Source organism: Capra hircus, chromosome 29, assembly GCF_001704415.2.
Source record: "Capra hircus breed San Clemente chromosome 29, ASM170441v1, whole genome shotgun sequence".
NCBI lineage: Eukaryota > Metazoa > Chordata > Mammalia > Artiodactyla > Bovidae > Capra > Capra hircus.
The window spans coordinates 16,847,666-16,872,625 of NC_030836.1; the positions used below are offsets into that span (position 1 = coordinate 16,847,666).

At 47.2% G+C, this 24,960-nt stretch overlaps 1 protein-coding gene across 1 annotated transcript in view; it reads left to right on the forward strand.

Moving 5' to 3' along the window:
• Positions 1 to 24,960, forward strand: part of TENM4 (teneurin transmembrane protein 4) — a 682,188-nt gene that overhangs the window by 644,022 nt on the left and 13,206 nt on the right. The window contains exons 26-29 of the mRNA XM_018043333.1: positions 9,324 to 9,496; positions 14,254 to 14,489; positions 17,788 to 18,084; positions 21,527 to 23,141. Of these exons, the coding sequence (XP_017898822.1) occupies positions 9,324 to 9,496; positions 14,254 to 14,489; positions 17,788 to 18,084; positions 21,527 to 23,141 (2,321 nt within the window). The remainder of the gene's footprint in view (positions 1 to 9,323; positions 9,497 to 14,253; positions 14,490 to 17,787; positions 18,085 to 21,526; positions 23,142 to 24,960) is intronic.

A 24,960-nucleotide genomic window follows, 5' to 3' on the forward strand; every position in this document is an offset into this window, starting at 1 on the left:
AAGTAGATAGATCAATAGAAATTATCCAACCTGAAACGCAAGGAGGAAAAGAAGAAAAAATATAGAAAAGGGCATCTAAGAACTGGGGGACATCAACTGCTCTAGTATACATTTAATTAGAATTCCGGAAGAAGACAGAAAGAGCAAGGCAGGAGAAACATTTGAGGAAATAATGGTTGAGAACTATCCATATGGAATTAGACACCAAAACCACAGACCCAGAATCTCAGAAAGCACCAGGCAGAATAAGTACACACACACCCACAGGTATCTATGCATATCCTATTCAGACTGCTGAATACAAAAGGAAAAGAGAATTCTGAAAGCAGTGCCATACGGGGCTTTTTTTTTTTTTACAGAGGAGCAAAGAGTCATAGCAGACTTCTCATCAGAAGAAGAAATTTGAAAAGAGAAATATATATAAACTAGAAAACAGAAATGCTGTAAGAAAGAAGAAATCTGTCAACCCAGATTTCTATATCCTGCAAAGAAAACATCTTTCCAATGAAAAATGGTATAGAGGTATAGGCAAGAATAAGGGAACCAAGAAGGACGGTGAGGCACCCAGGCACCAAACACACTGAATAACCATTACCAACCCTCGGGCTGAAGGGCAAGGCAGGGAAGTAACAAGACATTGTTACTAAAGCCCAGTGGGAGTTGCAGCCATGTAGAAGGCATCTGCCAGGAGCTGTAATTTGGGGTGGATGTATCCGTTATTAGAAATATGGGACCAAAAGAGAGAGAGAGTAGGGAAAACTTCTCCTCTTGACCTGCAGTCTCTCACCACTGCCTGCCATTGGCTATACCCAACCAGAAGCAAGCCCGCAAGGGAGGCCCCAGGGATGCAGTCTGCAGAGGTCAGCCTGTCAGGGCACAGGGCAGGGTAGAAAATGAGTCTGAGGAGGGAACAGGATAAACAGCACAGCCACAGACTGGCTCTGTGACACTGTTCACATAAGTGGCAGAGCAGACAGGGTTCAATCCCAGATCTACCTAAGAACTTTCCAGCAGATGCATGGCCTCAAATATAACATTGATGAGAGATAAGACCTACAGAGGTAGGGTGGGCCAGCTCTTAGAAATCCTGAAGGCTACAATTCATTGCTGGGAGTTACTGCTGCTGCTGCTGCTGCTGCTGCTGCTGCTGCTGCTGCTAAGTCGCTTCAGTCATGTCCGACTCTGTGCGACCCCATAGACAGCAGCCCACCAGGCTCCCCCATCCCTGGGATTCTTATGGGAAATGGGCAGCAAGAACAAATTTTTATTGCAGAGCCAACAAGCAGCCTGCCTCTGCTGCAGTTTTGGAGTAGTTACCGTTTAGAGATGCCACTCTGTTACAGAGACCTAAGGTCAAGGGATCTGTTGGTGTGCATGGGCTGTGAACTGTAATTATTCACAGAGAATACAGTGGCCATTTCCTCTTGTTGATGATGGTGGTGTTTGGAACAATCATAGATGAAAGTTCTAAAAAAATCAAGTCTTTATTTTCCAACTAAAAAGTGCCCAATCAGCAAAAAGTTTGCTATCAGAAAGGCAATGTGGCATTTTCCTCACCAAGCGCATGTAGTGAAGTGGATCAAGGTGTGAAGTATCGAGTGTGAAGAAGAAACACTTGCAGTGTGTGTGAAGATAGCTTCCAGTGGTCCTCTTCTGAGAGCCAAGCTTGAACCACTCTATGAATCTCCTGTGTGTGTTCTTTCTCTGTAATCCAAAGATGCTTTGGAAAAACAAGTGAAGAAAAGTCAGTGGGGGGAAATAGTGAGAAACCAATCACCTGGCTGTCTCCATAACACCCCCAGGTGGGGGCTGAGCATCACTGTAGAGTCAGCTGTAGCGGAAGCAAAGAAGAGCGTCGTGAAGAGAAAGCTGTCCCTCTTCTCTACCCACTTCAGAGTTCCAAGCTTTAACGTAGTTAAACACAAAGGTTTTGATTTGTAACGGCACCATCTTTCCAGGAAGCTCGATGACAGAACACAGGCTTTAAGATCAGACAGACGTGACAGAGTCTATAGCCTCTGTTAGCCATGGGCTCTTAAGCAAGTTATTTATCTTTCTGAGCCTCAGTTTCACTGGTTATGAAATGGTGACAGTCATGTTCACCTCCAAAGATGGCTGTGAGCACAGTGCTCCATACCTAAAATGTACTGTATGAATATTAGTGAACTTTCCCTTCCTCATACAGAAGGTGAGGGGTAACAGGGGTGGAGTGCTTAATTATTCTCACCCTAGCTCTTGAAAAAACAATATCTACTATTCATTCACTCATCCGAGAAATATGTACTGAGTGCCTTTTACATGCTGGCTCCTGCAACAGGCTCTAAGAATACAAACAAGGTCCCTGCCTTCATGGAGCTTATTCTAGTAGGAAAAGAGACAATAAACAGGTAAGCAGGTAAACAAGATGTGAAGTGAAAACAGTAAAATAAGATAATGCAGGGGCCCCCAACCTCCAGGATCTATTGCCCGGTGATCTGAGGTGGAGCTGATGTATTAACAGTAGAATAAAGTGCATGATCTGTGTAACATGATTGAACCATCCTGAAACCATCCCCTGCCCCCAGTCTGTGGAAAAGCTGTCTTCCACGAAACTGATCCCTCGTGCTGAAAAGGATGGGGACTGCTGATTGATGTGATCAAGATGGGCGGACCCATCAGAACAGGTGACCAGAGAAGGCCTTGCTGAAATAATAACATTTGAACTAAAACATGAGTAATAAAAGGAACTAGCCCTATCAAGGTTAGAAGGAAGAGCATTCCCAGCAAAGGAGACAGTCAGTACGAGCACCCCGAGCCTGGTGTGAACTCAGCGTGTTCAGAAGCAAATGGAATGGAAGGCAGACAGTATGAAGGAATAGGCTTCAAGGTAAAGTTGGGGAAAGCAGGGGAAAAAAAAAGAATGAGCAGACCATTCTATCTATGCTCACTCATTCACATTATTGAGCATCTAGTGTATGGAAAATTCTTCAAGAGGTGGAAATACCAGACCACCTGACCTGCCTCCTGAGAAATCTGTATGCAGGTCAAGAAGCAACAGTTAGAATTAGATGTGGAACAGCAGACTGGTTCCCAAATCTGGAAAGGAGTACATCAAGGAGTATATTGTCACCCTGATTATTTAACTTATATGCAGAGTACATTATGTGAAATGTTGGGCTGGATGAAGCACAAGCTGGAATCAAGATTGCTGGAAATATCAATAACCGCAGATATGCAGATGACACCACCCTTATGGCAGAAAGTGAAGAAGCACTAAAGAGCCTCTTAAAACTCAACATTCAGAAAACTAAGATCATGGCATCCAGTCCCATCACTTCTTGGCAAATAGTTGGGGAAACAAGGGAAAGAGTGACAGACTTTATCTTCTTGGGCTCCAAAATCACTGCAGATGGTGACTGCAGCCATGAAATTAAAAGACGCTGCTCCTTGGAAGAAAAGCTATGACCAACCTAGACAGCATATTGAAAAGCAAAGACATTACTTGGCCAACGAAGGTCCGTCTAGTCAAAGCTGTGGTTTTTCCCGTAGTCATGTATGGATGTGAGAGTTGGACTAAAAAGAAAGCTGAGCACTGAAGAACTGATGCTTTTGAACTATGGTGTTGGCAGAGACTCTTGAGAGTCTCTTGGACTGCAAAGAGATCCAACCGGTCAATCCTAAAGGAAATCTGTCCTGGGTGTTCATTGGAAGGATTGACGCTGAGGCTGAAACTCCAATACTTTGGCCACCTGATGCAAAGAACTGACTCATTGAAAAAGACCCTGATGCTGAGAAAGATTGAAGCTGGGAGGAGAAGGGGATGACAGAGGATGAGATGGTTGGATGGTATCTTTGACTTGATGAACATGAGTTTGATCAAGCTCCAAGAGTTGGTGATGGATAGGGAAGCCCGGCGTGCTGCAGTCCATGGGGTCACAAAGAGTCGGACACGACTGAGCGACTGAACTGAACTCTATGCCAGGCACTCCCCTAAGTGCTAGGGACACACCAGTGACCGAACAAAAGTGCTTCCCTCAGGGAGTTGACAGTCTAGTGAGGGCAATCCCATGGGGTCCCGCAGTCGCTGGAAAGAACTGGCATTGAAATCTGTTACCTTGTTTGATCTTCACAGTATCTCCCTGAGACAGGTATTATTACCCACGTCTTACAGAGGAGAATTCAGAGGCACACAAAGGTTATGCTGTATAACCTGCCTGAAATAATACAATTTGTGATGGGGGTTGGATGGTTAACAGGGGACAGAACTGAGTGCCTGCCTCTAGGGTTGCGTTGCTGGCAAGTGTAGAGCCTAGATTTGAAGCCTAAACCACCTGGCTCCAAGGACCTTCCCACAGCGACCTGTCCCTTCTGTTCTTCTGTGATTGGAAGAAAATTGGCCAGTAATTTAAGTAAAGTTGCAACAGATGTATCTAAACCATTGGCCAGAAGTCCTCCCTCGTGGGATCAGAATCCAGGCACTGCAAATAGAGACCTGTCTCCAGCATCCTGCTGGGAAACACCCGCATCCTTTCCCTTAGCAACTGGGTAGCAGGAAGGGAAAGGGACACCGAGGCGGCCACGCGGCAAAGGTCAAGGTCCAGAGAATGGGTAGCCACAGCTCCTCCCAGCAGAGGCAGAAGCAGCAGCGTTCGGATGGGATAATCACAGGAATTGATCAGGTGGCAGAGAGAGCCAGTGGCCTTTCTCAAGCTCCAGAAAGTGGTGAAATGAGTGAATACGAGACAAGAAAATTCTATAAATGGGCTGTGCTGTTTGATGTTCATTTAATTAAGACATTCAGTCCTAATGGAAAATATGAGGAGTGGAAATTACTGCTTTTTGACCATCTCCTAGAAAGCCAGATCTTGATGGCATCCGGCCTTTTCATCGTATCGTCTTCAGGCTCAATTTAATTATGTATTACAGGCCACCTTCGATAATAATTACAATTGTCTGCCTTTATGCAAAGCCTCTTTCTAGCTTAGAAGCTAAAACTCTGGGGAGATGCCAACGGAGATTGCTCAAGCATCGTTTAGTGAAAGCGGTTGTTTCCATATTTGTGCATCCAGCAGATGTTTATCAGGGACCTACTGTGTGTCAGGTCTCTGTAGGTCCTGCAGGGGGTGGCATGTGAGTGCATCATGGTCTCTCTTCTCTGAAGAAGCAGGGAAGAGGCCTTGCACATGCAATCCTGCGTTCACTTATCTGTTCAGCCACCATCCCCTGATCATCTTCTCTCTCCCAGCCCCATGCTAGGGAAGCTGAGATGAACTGAAGGCCAGTCCTCCAGGGTCCCGTGGCTGGCAGATGCTGGAATCCAGATTCCCAGCCTGACTGTCTGACCTCACGATCCTGTCCTAACTCAGGTGCTCCAAGGCCAAAGTGGGAGACAAGTTGTCCATCAGCTGTTGTGATGCAGAGGGCGCATTCCAGAGGATCACTGGGAGAAGAAGGGATGGGAGACCTGTAGGGGGTGGCGTTTGAGCAGGGCCTTGATAGAAGTAGCATCAAGGTGACATGAAATTCTCCAGGCAAGAATACGGGAGTGGGTAGCCATACCTTTCTCCAGGAGATCTTCCATACTGAGGGATTAAACCCAGGTCTCCTGCATTGCAGGCAGATTCTTAACCATCTGAGCTGCCAGGGAAATCCAGTGAATAATCCATCAAGTCAAAATTGTACGACTGCAGAACTCCTTTTTAAGTATTTTTCATGGTGTAATAAAATCTTTTTTATCCAGTTAGGCCAGGAAATTAGATTAATAAAGAGTGTGTACATGGATCATAGGTGTTCAAAGAACCAGACTAGAACAGCATACCCATCCCGTGAAACTGACAGACTGAAACGGATCTTCCTGTTGCCTTCCAAGATGACTGGGGATCTGACAGCACTCAGCTTGCTCGTAGACTGCAGTTAAAGGGACAGAACGGGGTTTATGTTGGAGGGGTGGGGGGTTAGCGGGGAGTCTTGATTTGGGGCTCAAAAATTTGGGATTCTCTAGTGATATTTAGCCTACAGGTTGTTATTGGCAGATGTCCTCTAAATGAGACACTTCTAAAATTACCAGCAATTAATAAGTCCTCTTCCCCAAGGTGGCCATGCTCATGAGGCATTACTTGCCTTGTCACAGCACTTTTCTTTTCTTCTTTTTTTTAATGTATGTATTTGGCTGGGGTCTTAGTTGCAGAGCTGGCGGGCCCAGTAGCTGTGGCCCGGGGGGTCTTAGCTCCCCGACCAGGGATGGAACCCACGTCCACTGCATTGCAAGGCAGATTCTTTACCACTGGACCACTAGGGAAGTCCCGTCACAGCACTTTTCTGATGATGAAAATCATCCATGTTAGTTATTCAAAATCTTGAGACTATAAAATACATATAAAGAAGCAACTAAAACCCCCTTTAATTCTACCTCCCAGAGATAGCCACTGCAAAGATTTTTGTGAAATTCCTTCCTGTTCAAATTTCCAGCAGCCATAAAGGGCTAAAAAGCACACCAGAGTTAACAGGAGCAGAGCTGTGAGCTCCTCCAGGTGAGGGAGGCCTTAAGACAGACAGCCCAGATCTTTAACCCGAGAGCACCCTCAGTGGTCTTTTGGAGTCATGCCCTCACCCACTCTGAGGGGCACTCTGCACCTCTCACCCTCCATTCCAGGTCAGGCCTCACCGCTGCTCCCCGCTGAGCCAGACTGACTTCCCCTAACAAGAACCCGACTCGGTACAGAGAGAGAAAAATGAGAGAATCATGACAGGAAACAGTTTTCCAAATCCTTCAACTGCCTCTGAAAGTGAAAGTTGCTCAGTCATGTCTGACTTTTTGCAACCCCGTGGACTGTACAGTCCGTGGAATTCTCTAGGCCGGAATACTGGAGTGCGTAGCCTTTCCCTTCTCCAAGGGATTGTCCCAGCCCAGGGATCGAACCAAGGTCTCCTGCATTGCAGGCAGATTCTTTAACAGCTGAGCCACCGGGGAACTGCCTCTCCAAGAACCCAAAGGACTGATACGTCCGCACAGCCTGGCCCCGCCACCCCCAGGCCTGAGGAATACAGTTGCAACCACTTGCTTTTCTTGCCATCATGGAAAGGACATCCGTTCGCCTTCCTCAGACCTCAGCACCGAAGATTCAGCTCTCCCAAAGCCCCTTGGCCCTCCCCCTAAAGTCAGTCTTGAGTCGAGGATTGGGATGATTCACTCAAAAGACCTTCACCAACACCTCCTCTGTGGCAGACTATGCCCAAGACTGTTATCATTCCGTGATCAGTGCCAGCCAGCCATGGGGACAGAAAGAGCGGGTGGATGGCAGAACCCACGCAGCATCCAAATCTGACCTTGAGCAGAAAATTGCTCAGCAAAGGTCTGCCTGGGCTCACCTACCAAGTCTCACCTGAAACCATAGGAGCTGCAGGAACCCAGGGGCCCATCAGGAAGCCAGGCCCAGCTGAAGGAATCAGAAGAGCCAGGATGGAGCTAAACTTTGAGGTCTCGTTTCACCATAGTTAAAACCCTTTGCTCAGGTGCCCAGAGAACAGCTTCACCCCAGTATAAAAAGCTGAGCAGAAAGAAAAGTCCCGTGGGAGACCCGGAGTACATGAGGGAGACGTATACAGCTGAACCCACGCTGCAGGCTTGAGCCTGAGCAGAAGTCAGAAATATGGGCACCTGAGTGAAGAGCTTTATGCCCATTCACCTGCACGCGTGCTAAGTCACTTATGCCCATTCACCTGCACGCATGCTAAGTCACTTATGCCCATTCACCTGCACGCGTGCTAAGTCACTTATGCCCATTCACCTGCACGCGTGCTAAGTCACTTATGCCCATTCACCTGCACGCGTGCTAAGTCACTTCAGTCGTGTCCAGCTCTTTGTGATCCCGTGGACTGTAGCCTGCCAGGTTCCTCTGTCCATGGAATTCTCCAGGCAAGAACACTGGAGTGGGTTGCCATGCCGTCCTCCAGGGGACCTTCCCCACCCAGGGATCAAACCTGTGCTAGCACCACCTGATATGCCCATGCCCATTCACATGCAAGTCCAGAAAGGCTCTTCAAACCTACCTGTGAGTAGCCAGCTCCCTGCCGTCTGCCAGCCACTGTGTAGCAGGTAGGAAAGCACACGCCATGGACACTTGCAAACAGATTGTCTGGAAACCCTCTGAAGACAGAGAAGCAAGGGTCGGCTTGGAAGCAGAGAGATCTAAGTCTAGATTTCGACTCTATCACCCTTAGCTGTGTGACCTGGAGCGAGTGACTTCATTTTCTGAGTGTCCTCCAAAAAAGAGCTAATCTATGTCTTTTAGACTAGTTGTGAGGGTTAAGGGAAAGAATGTATGAAAGTACTAGCACCATTTCTGAATGCCATATTGTGGGGGTTGAAAAAATTTCGGTTATTTCTTTTATCATCAGAAGAATGGGAAAGAGAATTGAGATTCACTTGTGATGCTTTAGAAAGACCACACCAGAGCAAAGCTGTGGGTTTTGAGCACTGCTTGGTGCCAGATGTGAAATCCAGTTGTGAAGGGGCTACAGGAACCCATCTATCTAGCCCCCCTTCTGTGGCAACAGAATCCTGGTCTGAATTCAAAGTCCCCTTTTCCCAGGCTCTGTGGCTTCCTAGAAAACCCCATCTCTAGTGCTGGTCAGGAGAAACCTGTTTAACCAGTTCTTGGTTGTGGGGGAGGGCAGTGGGGGAAGGTTTGAGAAGGTATTCAAGCATCCACTTTGACTCCTTGCCTCTGGGAGTCGCCCAGCTCTAAGACTCTAGATCATCCATCAGGTGTGTGTGTGGTGTGGTGTGGTGTGTGTGTGCACACATGCACTTGCTAAGTCATGTCCAGCTCTTTGTGGCCCCGTGTGAACTGTATGTAGCCCACCAGGCTCCTCTATCCATGAGATTCTCCAGGCAAGAATACTGGAATGGGTTGCCACTTCCTCCTCCAGGGGATCTTGCTGATACAGGGACTGAACCCGCATCTCTTAGGTCTCCTGCGTTGGCAAGCAGAATCTTTACCGCTAGTGCTACCTGGGCCACCATCATCTGGCTCTTAGTGAGTGAATATTAGTTCATAGCAACAGATGACTTCCACACATTGCTCACAGGAATCCTGGAGGGTGGGGAGGGTATCTCCACTCTATAGAATTAGCAAAGGAAGACTCAAGAGAGAGAAGTTGTCTGCCTGCAGTTGAATATCAGCAGGTGGAGTTGTGTCCAAGGAGATGCTGGAGACGTGGAAATGTCTCCGAGCAGAAAGAAAAGTGGAACATGCAAAACCATGGCATCAGGTAGAACAAGCCAGGCTCCAGCAGTGGCACCATTATATCTCTGTTACTCAGAGCCACCCCTTGGTTTTCAGGTATGACAGCTTTGGCCGCCTGACAAACGTGACCTTCCCAACCGGCCAGGTGAGCAGTTTCCGAAGTGATACAGACAGCTCAGTGCACGTCCAGGTAGAGACCTCCAGCAAGGACGATGTCACCATAACCACCAACCTGTCTGCCTCCGGTGCCTTCTATACACTGCTGCAAGGTAAGCCAGCGGGGGACTGGGGACTTGGAGACAGTGGGGTGGGGAGGCCCCCTTTGGAGAAGGATGACACGAGAAACGAGCTGCTACTGCTGCAGCTGCCAAGGACAGAAAGGCGTGGCAACTGGTTTCTCACTGTATCACCACCTCATTTGCAAAACACACCAGCCTGAGCCCTGTAGAGTCTCTCCCCCAAGCTTCAGAGTAATAGTTCATTGTCTCATCCCATTATCAGCAGAACAAAGGGTAGGGAATCCATTAGCTGCTAATCCAGGTGACCTCGCTGTTCTGCCATCCCAGTGGCTCCCAGATTAAAGACTGACTCTCACTCTGGTGCCTGGCAAGGACAAAGGACGAGAATAATTAAAGGACAAGAATAATTGCACCTAATTCTGAAAGGGATTTGGGCCTTGGAGAAGGCCTCCCTGAGTCTCGGATGAGAGTGCCTTGTTCCTCTTCTAGGAGTCTGTGGAGAAGAGACCCTTCTCTGTGTCCATCAGATAAACCCTGATATGAGTTGATCTTTTAGCTTCAGATAAATCACAAAGAAGTAACCTTGCTGTGAACTGTTTGCCACAATTGTTCTCACGGGGCATGGTGACCCACGGTGGAGCTTGTAGCTTTGTTGGGCTTAGTAAGCATGAAAGAAAAGAGGGATCACTAGGGAAGGTCTTATTTGATGTTTTTCCCTGGCGTACTCCCCAAAGCTTTGACACAAAGCCCCAAAGAGTCTTGGTCTGAGAGTCAAAGCCCGAATTCTAGCCCTGACTCTGCCACCCCATCACCACGGCCCTCAAGTTTCTACTCTGGGGAGAGAAGGCAAACGAGAGCCATGGTGGATGGTGCCCTGCACCTGCTGTGCCAGCTCCGGAGTGGACTGGGTGGAGTCACTCTTCTCTGATCCTCAGTTTCTGGGTCTGGGAAACGGGGCTGAATTACAAGTCCTACTTCCTAGGGTTGCTCAGACAGTTTTTTCAGACAACACACAGAGGGACTGGCATGGGCCAGGCGCATAGTACTGCTTGGGAAGTACTTGCTGGATTAATTAATTAACAGGCACTTTGATTTACCATAAGAGAATAACCATGTGTTTCCACAAACATTTTTACCCCAACTGTAGTCCTATGCCTTTAACAAAACTCAAAGGACAATATCAGTTTTCAATCAAAGAAAGAGAAATCAAGCCCTGGGATTCCTTCTCCACCAAGCACCTTTAGCAATGGGTTGGGACAGACCCTAGGTATTTATGTGCCGACTGGGTTATTTCCAAGAAAAGGTACCAATTCCTAGCCAGCCAGGGTTCTGGCTGACCAAGGACGAGAGGGCAGCTGATGACACACAAACATCTTATCCTTCAAACCTGTTTTCTTCCCCATGATTAAGAATTGCCTCTTCTGCTCCATACGTCTAAGCCGGCTTGCAGCATTTTTCTCAAAAGTTAATGCAGGCCTTCTAATAGTTAGACAATTTTTTATAATTCAAAAGTGACGTATCTCCTCAGTTTTAAAATGTACCATCAATTTAATAACAACTTTTCAGGTGGAGGGGGTCAGGAGACACACTGCTCAAAATCCATATGAGGACTTAAGACACATTCCAATTTCAGAAACATTACAATGTGAAAAGTCCATCTCAGAATCCAGGAAAGCTCATACCTCTTTTTCCTCTTTGGTACCTCTGCCAAGCTCTCTTTCCTCATTTCATACCAGGCTCAGATGCTTGGTTTTGCAGCTGCTTCAGTAGAGTCTTTGTCAAAAAAGCTCGTTCGGTTTCATCTTATGTCTGAACTATGGGAAGAAATAAGAAGCAGCTTCTAATAAGCGGCAGCCTTGGGAACTCACAGCTCACATTAAACAGGGATCGTTTTGAGATGGGGCCTCTGCAGATGCTATTCCATCCGCAGGCACCATTAATGGACATATGTGGATTCAGCAAGGAACAGCTTTAAAAGATAAATTGACACAGGCTCTTTCACTGTTCAAAGGGAGATTGTCAGTGAATAATGCATGGCAAGTTTGAGGCAGATTTTAGAATTCTGCGTGTGTGGGAGAGAAGGGGAGAACGATGGTGGGGGGAGGGAATGGGAGGGAGAAAGGCCAATCTGATGCCATTCTCACAGGGAAGACTCAGTGAGGGTTCCCTGCAGAAACCACTGTATCCTCATTGCTTGACACAGCCCAGTGTATACCTGGTCTGATCCAGCAAATGTTTGCTGAGCGCATGCAATAATAACAACGATAGCTAATGTTTTGAGCACTTATTCTGTGTGAAGTATATTTTTAGTATTTTATATTCATCATCCTTTTTAAATCCTCACAACAACCCTCTGAGGTATGATTAATATCTCCAGTTTTCCAGATGAAGATAATGAGGCATCGAGAGGTTAAGAGGCTTATCCAAAGTCACACAACTAGTAGGTGTTTGGACCCAGACAAATAGGCTCTAGGACACATTCTCTTAAGCATGAATCTGCAGGCAAAGGGGAGCTATGGAAGGACCATGATTGGTACTAGAAAAGTTCACTCTGGCAAGTATTTAAATGGGGCAGAGGAGATGGAGGAAAGATGATGAAAGACAGATGTGACAGTGACCAGCACAGCGCCTGGCACACGCAACTAGTGGTCACTGACATTTACGTGACACACACTAGAGGCTGACGCTCTTCTCAGTCTTCATGGTCATGCTCCCACTTAATCCCGAGAGGTAACAGTACAGCTGTGATCCCTAATGAACAGATAAAGAAACAGAGGCCTGAAAGCCTAAGGAATTTGCCCAAGTTCTTGCAGGAAGAGAGCAGCAGAGGCAGGGCTTGAGTCCAGGAGGTCTGGTTCCAAAGCCTGTGCTCTCAGTCTCTGCGCTAGTGTGTTTCACTGTTCACTAGGTCATGACCAACCTAGATAGCGTATTAAAAAGGCAGAGACATTACTTTGCCAACAAAGGTCCGTCTAGTCAAGGCTATGGTTTTTCCAGTGGTCATGTATGGATATGAGAGTTGGACTATAAAGAAAGCTGAGCACCGAAGAATTAATGCTTTTGAACTGTGGTGTTGGAGAAGACTCTTGAGAGTCCCTTGGACTGCAAGGAGATCCAACCAGTCCATCTTATAGGAGATCAGTCCTGGGTGTTCATTGGAAAGACTGATGCTGAAGCTGAAACTCCAATACTTTGGCCACCTGATGCAAAGAACTGACTCGTTTGAAAAGCCCCTGATGCTGGGAAAGATTGAAGGTGGGAGGAGAAGGGGACGACAAAGGATGAGATGGTTGGATGGCATCACCAACTCAATGGACATGAGTTTGAGTAAACTCCAGGAGTTGGTGATGGACAGGGAGGCCCGGCGTGCTGCAGTCCATGGGGTCACAAAGAGTCGGACATGACTGAGCGACTGAACTGAACTGAAGTGTTTGAGAGCTCATTCACTCACAGAGTGGTGAACCCCTGCACCACTCAGCTGCAGGACCACTGTTGAGACCTGGAAAGAGGCTAAGGAGGGGGAGGCTTTCGTTCTAACCAGAGGAACAAGGGAAGCGTCTGGGAAGAGATGACGTTTACACAGAGCCTTGAAGGAAGGGCTTGGGTTCGCATTTATTAAACAGAGGGCCAGTGCAGACAGAAGCAGCAGCTGACAAAGGGCAAGAAGAAGGTGACTGCAGTAAAAACTCAGGTTTTTCCATTTTTAGAAAAGAACTCAGTGTGCTTTTTACAGCTGAAATTTACTTTTTCTCCAGAAGGTTCTATTAGCTACAGATCCTAATTAGAAATCAGGTTTAAAATTTCAAAATTAGGTCTACTTTTAATTCATTGTCATATATATACACATATATGTGTCATATATGTGTATATATATGACAGTGATTTAAAACATATATATTTGGCATTCTGTTGCTGATTTACATATTGGAGCTATTTTTCACCTTATTGTAAAGAGTGTTGTTACCATAGTGGGAAAGCCTTAAAAATGTTCAACCCTTTGCTCTAGGACTCCTACTTTTAGGAGTCTATTTTGATTAATAAATCAAAGTGAAGACATTGATTTATCCAAAAAGTATATTTTTGATAAACATATAATTCACATACTATTAAGGAGTATAATTCAGCGGTTTTCAGTGTATGTACAAAGTTGTGCAACCATTACCACTATCTAATTTCAGACTTTTTTTTATCACCCCCAAAATGAAACCCTATAGTCATTAGCAGTCATACCCCTTTCTCCCTTTCCCCACTACTTTCTCTCTACAAGTTGGCCTTTTGCAGACATTGCATATATATGGACTGATTCATATATCAGGCCTTTTGGCCTGACTTCTTTCACTTTAGCATAATGTTTAACAGATATTTATTTGCAGTGTTATAATCATGCAAAAGTGGAAATAATCAGACTATCTATTTGAGGACCAATTGAATAAGTTCTGCTATTTCCATATAATGGCATAGCATATACTCATTATGAAAAATGTTATGAACATATTCAACAATAAAATAATAGCAATCAGTAAAAACTCTATAAGCAGCCATTTTTAACCATAAATGTATTCAGAAATATTGTGAAATCTGGGAACATACCAAAATATGTACAGTAGTTTCCTTTGGAGATTGAGCTCACGGACCTCCATATATTTCTCTCGTGTTCTTCAATGACAGTGCTTTGTTTCTGTGGTCAGAAACGTAAGCATATTTGAAGACCACACCCCTGCCTCTGCTGTACAGCTCCGCCCCTCCTCAGCCCTCCTAAACAGAGTCCCCCCTCATCTGTCCCTCAGACCAGGTTCGGAACAGCTACTTCATCGGAGCTGACGGCTCCCTGCGGTTGCTGCTGGCCAACGGCATGGAGGTGGCCCTGCAGACAGAGCCCCACCTGCTGGCCGGGACCGTCAACCCCACCGTGGGCAAGAGGAACGTCACACTGCCCATCGACAACGGCCTCAACCTGGTGGAGTGGCGGCAGCGCAAGGAGCAGGCTCGCGGCCAGGTCACCGTCTTCGGGCGCCGGCTTCGGGTGAGCAAGGCCTCCCAGCAGGGGTGGCTGAGTCCTGGGGGGCCAGGGAGGAGGAGGACCCAGAACTGGGCTCCTGTCTGGAAGCTGACACTAGAGGAGATGGTGCTCCCGGGCCTCCGTTTCTTCATCCACAAAAGGGAACATGTTAAGCCAGTGTACATGATCAGAGTCTCACGTATTTTTCACTTGTGCTAGAGAAACGATCCCTGGCTTGATGTTAGTCAGTTCTGAGTTGGGTTTCCAGCTTCTGCTGTTCCCTGAGTGCATCTGGGCAAATCCATCACCTCGTAAAGCTTCAATTTCATTATCCATAAAATGGGGACAATGAAATCAATTTACGAGTTGCTGTAATGATTAGAAATAATACATAAAGTGTCTCATATGGAATCCTGATGCTGGGAAAGATTGAGGCCAGGAGGAGAAGGGGACAACAGAGGATGAGATGGTTGGATGGCATCACCAACTCGATGGACATGGGTTTGGGTGGACTCCGGGAGTTGGTGATGGACAGGGAGGCCTGGCATGCTGCAGTTCATGGGGTCGCAAAGAGTTGGACACGACTGAGTGACTGAATTGAACTGCTGGAATCTGGCACATAAAAGTAGTCAGTAATACCTATTCTAGTTGTCGTTGTTATTTTTATCACGCATTGCTAACATACATGAAGATTTAGTTTAGCTCTTTGGACCCTAAGCCACTTCTCCTTCCAGGCAGAGTTATCCTTCCTTAGTGAGCAAAACAACTCCACTGTGGGCATCACTGCTGGGGGCTGGCTTCTGGAGTCTGGCATCTCAGAGCACTTTTCTGCATGTGGATGCCCAGAATGAGCACTTTCGCTGCCTCACTCCCATGTCTTTGTAGTGTGGCCGCTGCCCCAGGGCCAGATTACCTAGCTCCAGTTCCCTCCAGCTTCAGAAAAGGCAGGCAATGGGGAGAGGGAAATGGAGCGCCCTGTCCTGACGTTCAACACAGCGCCTCGCAGACCGCACACAGGTGCTCCATGCAGCCTTGCTGAGCTGCAGGGCACCCCAGGACTCGGCCACATGTTCCTGATTCCTCAAAGCTGCAGAAACATCCTCATGCAGCCTGGCCAGGGCTGGCTTGTACTGCACCCCACCCACCACCCCCCTCCCCAGCCATCTCTTGCAGAGAAAGTTCATTTAAGGCCCTGTTTCCTGTAGGAGGTAACCAGGGTCCAGAGAGAAGAGGGAGTTTTCCAGACTCGAATAGCTAGGCAGCAACTGGAAATACGCACACTGTCTCATGGTGCCTTTCTCATAGCAGACAAGTATGTGACTGATTCAATATCACACAACTGGAGCCCAGCAAACAGGGCTTCCTGTGGTCCTCAAGAATTCAACAGCTATCTATCTGATGTAGGAAACAGCCTTCCGCTGATTCCCCAAGGAAGGTCTAGCTGTCTATGTTCTCTATGGGACACTGTCTGCAGACTCACTGAGCCCGCTGTGTGAATTCTCCCGGAGTCCTTCACACACATTGGAGGCAATGGGCTAAGTAGAAGGCTTGACCCAGGTTTGATTCCTGCCTGGGGGCCATGTGTGTAGCCTTGAGCAGCTCCTCTGAGCTTCGGATTCCTCTGCAGAAACCAGATGATACTTTTGAAGCACCTAGCCCAGTGCCGGAAGATCCCAGGTGCTCAATCAAGAGCTGCCATTAGTGCTGCTAGGATTTTCTCTCTGCCGCATGAACTGGACCAAAAAAGTTTCCAGCCATCAACGGGTCCCTCTCTTAGGCTGAGATGAATGACGCTCCAGTCGGGCGGCCGCCATCTCCAAGTCCTCCCAAAATAAATGGCCACCCACAGTGGCGGCATGCAGAATGAGAATGTTAGCTGTGTGCACCTCCCCGTAATGCAGTTCATTTTTTATACAACTGGGAACTTTTTTAATAAAGAAAGATGTAAAATCTCATTGCTGCCACTGCCGAGCACAGGAAGCGTTAGGCAGTTCCCCAGTGAGCTGTTTAATTCAATTTTATTAATTTTGCTGCAGAGGTGTAGTTCCTTTTCACTGGGGGCCCTCCATGGGGAGAGGGGCACAACTGGCTGGGTGGTAGCACCTTGTGGGGGAGTCACAAGGGACCTTCCCAGAGATGCTTTGTAGGACCCCCATCATCGTTGGTGGTATAGAACCGGCTTCTCCCTCTGCCCTCTCTGCAAAGAACACAGCTTCAGCCTCCAACACCTCTGATTTTTCGTGGGAATTGTCTGCCATTCTGTTTTTGCTTCTGCAATTGTGTTTGATTACCCCTGGGAAAGCAACCTTATTATAACCAGGCCATTCACAGCTAAAGTCATCTCAGCATCATCATTATAAATCTTGATTTTCAAGGCTTTAGAATTTGTTTGGGGAGAAGGGTGAGACACACACGTCTCTACTTCCTCTGAGAATTACCACGATCATTTGCTGTCATTTAATGGCTCCAGGTTCCTCTGTCCATAGAACTTTTCAGGCAAGAATACTGGAGTGGGTTGTCATTTCCTACTCCAGAGGAATCTTCCTGACCCAGGGATCGAACTCACATCTCCCGCATTAGCAGGCAGATCCTTTACCACAGTGCCACGTGCCGGGAGCAAATGTTCCAAAACCTAGGACGGAGTTCCCCAGGCGACCCACAGCCAGAGAAGGCATCCCAGACTCGCACACACACTGCCTCCCAGGGCCTCCAGGAAGAAGAATATGCCTTGGGAGCTAACTGAGATGACCAGGAGGCCCTGGTTGTGGTGGCAGAGGGCAGGAGAGACCCCAGAGGGGACAGGGAGTCCAAGGCCCCAAGAAGGGCCACAGATCCTATGTTGGCATGTTGCAGTGGTGAGAGTCGAATCCAGACCCAGTCACTCACCAGTCCCAGGATCCGGAGCCCTGTCGTTGACTGTGGCCTACCTGGTGTCAAACACAAGAGCAGCACCTGGCACATAGAATATGGGGTCAGGCACTGACTTACTGGGCCCACATGGCCGCTCCCTTTCCAGGAGGGAGTTAAGAAGGACCTGCCTGTGTCTCCTCATCAGGAGACTCGCACTAGGAAATTACATGGACCGTATATGCTACTGTTTACCCAGACTCTGCATTGTCTTTACCCTCACAAGCACCCTGTGCATGACTGTTCCCATTTTACAGATGAGGAAACTTGGCAGAGCTGACAAGTGACAGGGCCACAGTCCAAACCCTTGTCCGCTGCCACCCCAGACCTGTGCCGTCTCCTCCACTCAGAGGCCTGGCAGACCGAGTTCCCGATGTCTAGACTGACTCTCTGTGTCCGCCTACCCCTTCTCCAGGTTCACAACCGGAACCTCCTGTCTCTGGACTTTGACCGCGTGACGCGCACGGAGAAGGTCTATGACGACCACCGCAAGTTCACCCTCCGCATCCTGTACGACCAGACGGGGCGGCCCAGCCTCTGGTCACCCAGCAGCAGGCTGAACGGCGTCAACGTGACCTACTCCCCAGGGGGCCACATCGCCGGCGTCCAGAGGGGCATCATGTCTGAGAGGATGGAATACGACCAGGCAGGCCGCATCACATCCAGGATCTTCGCTGATGGGAAGACATGGAGCTACACCTACTTAGAGAAGGCAGGTGTCTGTCTCCCTCCATGACTGGCCTTGCCATATAGAAGATCTTCGTCCTGCTCAACCTAAGCCCAGGCCCAGCCTGCTGACCTCGATGGGATAGATCTGACCTGTGTGGTCTCCAAAAGGAAATGTTCAGGAAAATCTGGATCAGAGGGTCAGGGGCTTCCTGGGTGGAGTCTGGATAGATTATGGTGATGGTATGACAAATGGAAGCTTCTGGGGTGGGAGAATGTAAAAGTCCCACCCGATAGATGGGAGTTAGGCCCAAACACTGTCTGGACTTACGGAGCAGGATTTAGACTGCTCCCAGGTCTAGGGTGCCTGGTGTGACCTGGTCACAGAGAACAAGGTGGAAGCCAGGGGATCAGTATTAAGCAAGAGGTGCTTAATCCTGCGTGTCACGTGCTAAGAGTAGCGTTAGGAAGTCTTTCTGCTTCAAATCAGGCTTCATTTCATCCTGTTGTTGTTTAGTAGCTCAGTCATGTCCGACTTTTTGTGACTCTGTGGACTGCAACACACCATGTTCTTCACCTTCTCTGTCCTTCACCATCTCCCAGTTTGCTCAAACTCATGTCCATTGAGTCAGTGATGCCATCCAACCATCTCATCCTCTGTCGTCACCTTCTCCTCCTGCCTTCAATCTTTCCCAGCATCAGGGTACTTTCTAATGAGTAGGCTGTTTGCATCAGGTGGCCAAAGTATTGGAGTTTCAGCTTCAACATCAGTCCTTCCAATGAATATTCAGGGTTGAGTTTAAAATTTGACTGGTTGGATCTTCTTGCAGTCCAAGGGATTCTCAAGAGTCTTCTCCAACAACACAGTTCAAAAGCATCAATTCTTCAGCACTCAGCCTTCTTTATGGTCCAGCTCTCACATCCATACATGACTACTGGAAAAACTATAGCTTTGACTATATGGATCTTTGTTGGCAAAGTAATTAATGTCTCTCTCTGCTTTTTAATTTGCTATCTAGGTTTGTCATAGCTTTTCTTCCAAGGAGCAAGCATCTTTTAATTTGATGGCTGCAGTCATCATCTGCAGTGATTTTGGAGCCCAAGAAAATAAAGTCTCTCACTGTTTCCATTGTTTCCCCATCTATTTGCCATGAAGTGATGGGACTGGATGCCATGATCTTCATTTTTTGAATGTTGAGTTTTAAGCCAACTTTTTCACTCTCCTGTTTCACTTTCATCAAGAGGCTCTTGAGTTCCTCTTTGCTTTCTGCCATTAGGGTGGTGTCATCTGCATATCTGAGGTTATTGATATTTCTCCCGGTAGTCTTGATTCTGGCTTGTGCTTCATCCACCCTGACATTTCACATAATGTACTCTGCATAAAAGTTAAATAAGCAGGGTGACAAGATACAGCCTTGACATACTCCTTTCCCAATTTGGAACCAGTCTGTTGTTCCATGTCCAGTTCTAACTGTTGTTTCCTGACCTACATAAAGATTTCTCAGGAAGCAGGTAAGGTGGTGTGGTATTCCCATCTCTTTCCGAATTTTGCAGTTTGTGGCAATCCATATAGTCAAAGGCTTTAGCATAATCAATGAAGCAGAAGTAGATGTTTTTCTGAAACTTTATTGCTTTTTCTATGATCCAACAGATGTTGGCAGTTTGATCTCTGGTTTCTCTCTGCCTTTTCAAAATCCAGCTTGAACATCTGGAAGTTCTCAGTTCACATAGTGTTGAAGCCTAGCTTGGAAATTTTTGAGCATTACTTTGCTAGAGTGTGAAATGAGTGCAACTGTGCAGTATTTTGAACATTCTTTGGCATTGTCATTCTTTGGAATTGGAATGAAGCTGACCTTTTCCAGTCCTGTGGTCACTACTGCGCTTTCCAAATTTGCTGGCATATTGAGTACAGCACTTTCACAGCATCATCTTTTAGGATTTGAAATAGCTCAACTGAATTCCATCACCTCCACTAGCTTTGTTTATAGTTATGCTTCCTAAGGCTCGCTTGACTTCACATTCCAGGATGTCTGGCTCTAGGTGAGTGTTCACACCGTCATGGTTATCTGGGTCATTAAGATCTCTTTGGTATAGTTCTTCTGTGTATTCTTGCCATTTCTTCTTAATATCTTCTGCTTCTGTTAGGTCCATGCTGTTTCTGTCCTTTATTGTACCCATCTTTGCATGAAGTATTACCCTGGTATCTCTGATTTTCTTGAAGAGATCTCTAGTCTTTCCCATTCTATTGTTTTCCTCTATTTCTTTGCATTGATCACTTAGGAAGGCTTTCTTGCTATTCTTTGGAACTCTGCATTTATTTCATCCTAGGAACTAGGAATCAGAAAAGGCCTCTAATCAAAAGTTGGTCTCAAAGAAGAGAAATGGTCATTTTGATGCCCAGATGTCTTTTGGCCTGTTACCTACTGACTTATTCATGAAACAGTCTGTATTTCATGCCACAGTTCTGATACCCAGATCCTGGCTTTGTGTTCAACACCTGGTCAGCTGTCCAGGCCCAGGCTCTGCTTGATCTGTGGCCTATCTCCCCTACCTGCAGCATTCACATCCGCAAGAGTATTATTTGTGGTAGTGCTAAGAGATACCCTGAAGGTCATCCAACATGACCTGAAAATCTGAACCCAGAGGGAAAGAATTTGCCCACGGCCATACAATGAGTCTGTTATTAGAAACCAGGTTTCCCCATTCCCATCACAGCCCACCCTACCCCTGGGTGGGTGTATGAACTGTTCCTACATAAACAATTATCCAAAACCTTAAATGTCCTTCTCAGACATGTCTTATCCTATAGGCCATAAGGAGTCAACAGAAGCTGTTTAGCAGGCAATAGATATTATCAGGGGTTTTCCAGGTGGCACTAATGGTAAAGAATCTGCCTGCCAATACACTTAGAGATAAGAGACATGGGTTCAATCTCTGGGTTGAGAAGATTCCCTGGAGGAGGGCACAGCAACCCACTCCAGTATTCTTGCCTGGAGAATCCCATGGACAGAGGAGCCTAGCAGGCTGTAGTCCATAGGACTGCACAGTCAGACACGACTGAAGTGACTTACACGCACACACAGACAATATCAGACTGTGTTTAATCATTCTTGCTTGGGTGGGAAGATTGAGAAGGAATCTGGAGCAAGGGAGCCAAGAGAGAGGCTGCTGCAAATATTTATATTTTAGGCCAGTTCTCCCAACCCCATCTCACACTGAAATCATTTCTATACCCCACAAAAGGGCAAACAGACAACGCTGCTCACTGTAGGCAGGCCAAGGGTGGGGAGAAGGCCTCCTCTTAGCACATCTATACCCCATTGCATTATCCTAGGGCACACTGATTGGAAAGCTCTGGTGTGGGCATAACTTAGAAGAACCACTGGCTTCCTTGGCCTTTCATTCTTTTCCCTTAAGTCTGGGGCTCACAGACCTCCCCTCCCTCCCCAGCACCCTCCTCTCATCTCTCGGTTTTCCTCTCCCTCCAGTCTATGGTGCTGCTGCTCCACAGCCAGAGGCAATACATCTTTGAGTTCGACAAGAACGACCGCCTCTCTTCTGTGACCATGCCCAACGTGGCTCGGCAGACACTGGAGACCATCCGCTCAGTGGGTTACTACAGGAACATCTACCAGCCCCCTGAAGGCAATGCTTCAGTCATCCAGGACTTCACTGAGGACGGGCACCTCCTCCACACCTTCTACCTGGGCACCGGCCGCAGGGTGATATACAAGTACGGCAAGCTGTCCAAGCTGGCCGAGCTGCTGTACGACACCACCAAGGTGAGCTTCACCTACGATGAGACTGCTGGCATGCTAAAGACCATCAACCTACAGAACGAGGGCTTCACCTGCACCATCCGCTACCGTCAGATCGGGCCCCTGATCGACCGCCAGATCTTCCGCTTCACCGAGGAAGGCATGGTCAACGCCCGCTTTGACTACAACTATGACAACAGTTTCCGGGTGACCAGCATGCAGGCTGTGATCAACGAGACCCCGCTGCCCATTGACCTGTATCGCTATGACGACGTGTCGGGCAAGACGGAGCAGTTCGGGAAGTTTGGTGTCATCTACTATGACATTAACCAGATCATCACCACGACGGTCATGACCCACACCAAGCACTTTGACGCCTATGGCCGGATGAAGGAAGTGCAATATGAGATCTTCCGCTCGCTCATGTATTGGATGACCGTCCAATATGATAACATGGGGCGAGTAGTGAAGAAGGAGCTGAAGGTGGGACCCTACGCCAACACCACCCGCTACTCCTATGAGTACGACGCCGATGGCCAGCTGCAGACGGTCTCCATCAATGACAAGCCACTCTGGCGATACAGCTATGACCTCAATGGGAACCTGCACTTACTGAGCCCTGGAAATAGTGCGCGGCTTACCCCACTACGGTACGACCTCCGCGACCGCATCACCAGGCTGGGCGACGTGCAGTACAAGATGGACGAGGACGGTTTCTTGAGGCAGCGGGGCAGCGATGTCTTTGAGTACAACTCAGCCGGCCTGCTCATCAAGGCCTACAACCGGGGTGGTGGCTGGAGCGTCAGGTACCGCTACGATGGCCTGGGACGACGGGTGTCCAGCAAGAGCAGCCAGAGCCACCACCTGCAGTTTTTCTATGCAGACCTGACCAACCCTACCAAGGTCACCCACCTCTACAACCACTCTAGCTCTGAGATCACATCCCTCTACTATGACCTGCAAGGGCACCTCTTCGCCATGGAGTTGAGCAGCGGAGATGAGTTTTATATAGCTTGCGACAACATCGGGACCCCTCTTGCTGTCTTCAGTGGAACGGGCTTAATGATCAAGCAGATCCTGTACACGGCCTATGGGGAGATCTACATGGACACCAACCCCAACTTCCAGATCATCATTGGCTACCACGGTGGCCTCTACGATCCACTCACCAAGCTCGTCCACATGGGCCGGCGGGATTACGACGTGCTGGCTGGTCGCTGGACTAGCCCAGACCACGAGTTGTGGAAGCACCTTAGTAGCAGCAACATCATGCCCTTTAATCTCTACATGTTTAAAAACAACAACCCCATCAGCAACTCTCAGGACATCAAGTGCTTCATGACAGGTGAGGATCAGGGCTCATTCAGAGGGCAGGGAGCTCGATTGCTCTGGTCGTTAGGACCATCTTTCTTAACAAAGCCAGTATGGTATAATGGGAAACACTTACTTTCTCTTAGAGTAGCATTTTCCAAAGTATTTTTGAAGAAACACTAGTTAAGAGAAATGCCCTGTAAAAACTGGTTTTGGCATCAAGTCAGTTTGATAGGATAACCACCATTCCAAAATTTTCATGATCCATTTCAGCTTAGGAAAGGCTCTGTGAAGTCTTGTAGCAAAGGGAACTGTTTCATATAATTTCATATAATTACCCACTGTTTTTCCAACTTGTTTAACCATGAATCATAACCCCTTTTTTTTAACCATGAAACCCTAATATTTCACTGGATGCATCCCTTAAGATGTATTCTGAGAGTTTCTGACCCAAAGATCAAGCTGGTTATGTGTCCCAGATAAACTGAGTGAAGGTATGACCAAAAAAAAAAAAACCATCAGAGAGAAACAAGAAATCAGTTGTCTTATTTGAGATGATGTAAATGGAAAATTCAGACTTAGGAGACAGAACTAGAGGAAAGATCCATTATTTCTAAGCTATGACAGTCACAAAATTTGCTTAACTTCCCTTGAATTCCGGTTTCCTGATCTATAAATTGAAGTTAGAATATCTACCCTGACTCTAATAAGTTAAATATGCATATTGTAAATCCTAACGCAACTACTAAAAAGTAAAACAGAGGCATAGCCTATCAGTCAATAGTGGAGATAAAATGAAGACTAAAATAATAATCCAAAGAGGGGAGGGGATGAGGGAGCAAAAGGAACAAAGAACAGATGGACAAATGGCAAAAAAAAAAAAAAAACCCTGGTAGTGAAAGGTTGTTGCTGAGCCGTGAAAGACGCTGAGATTCTTGGCCTCCAGAGAAGAGGAATTCAGTCCGGGGCCAGTGACGAGGCTTGATTGCTCAGAGCTTTTGTGTGATAAAGCTTTATTAAAGTATAAAAGAGATAGACGAAGCTTCTGACGTAGACATCAGAAGGGAGCAGAAAGAGTGCTAGTCTTTAGCCAGGTGTTTCATATCTGTTCGAAAGCTGTTAATCAGATGAGAGAGACACCTCAAGGCTGACGGAGTTTCACCAGCCCCTCTCCCACATTATGTATTTTTGAGATAGGATGGCATGAGGTGTGTCATCCCCCAGCCATAAAGCAGTTGATATGAATACTGGTTTGTTGAGCTATTATCAACCCAAGGTTTGAGAAAAGAAAAAACGTTAGTCTTAGGTGGAACCATTTTGAAGAAAGGCAAATTCCAAAGCAAATACATAGTTTCATTAACGTGCTGAAGAGAAACATTTCCATAAGAAAAAGGCATTGGTGAGCTCAAGGTTTGAGAAAAGTTAAGTTCAGGTGGAACCAGGTGTCGTCATGGCAACACAAAATTTTAAGAGAAAAAAATTCTGACACATGCAGCCTATTTCCTCTGTTTGGAGACCCCTGGCCTTCCTGCCTGTTATCCTCTCAGTAGGATGGTTGCAGGGATGAAATGAAATATGTCTGATAATCTGCCTAGCACAGCTCACGGCTCGTGTTCATTCCTGTTCCTCTGCTATCCAATTTTAAAAGCAGGCTTTGGTCTTCACTACTATGAAACCAACTTGAGTGTAAAGTGCCCCAGAGGTCACTCATGCCAGAAATGCCTCCAGCAGACTCCTCCCAGCAAGCAGCCACTTCCAGGTCAGACCTCACAAGTTAGAGAAGCTTTGGGAATTCAGATCTGGTTAAAACCAGCCCTTTTTATAGAAGAGTATGTGTACTGGGCAAAAAGTTG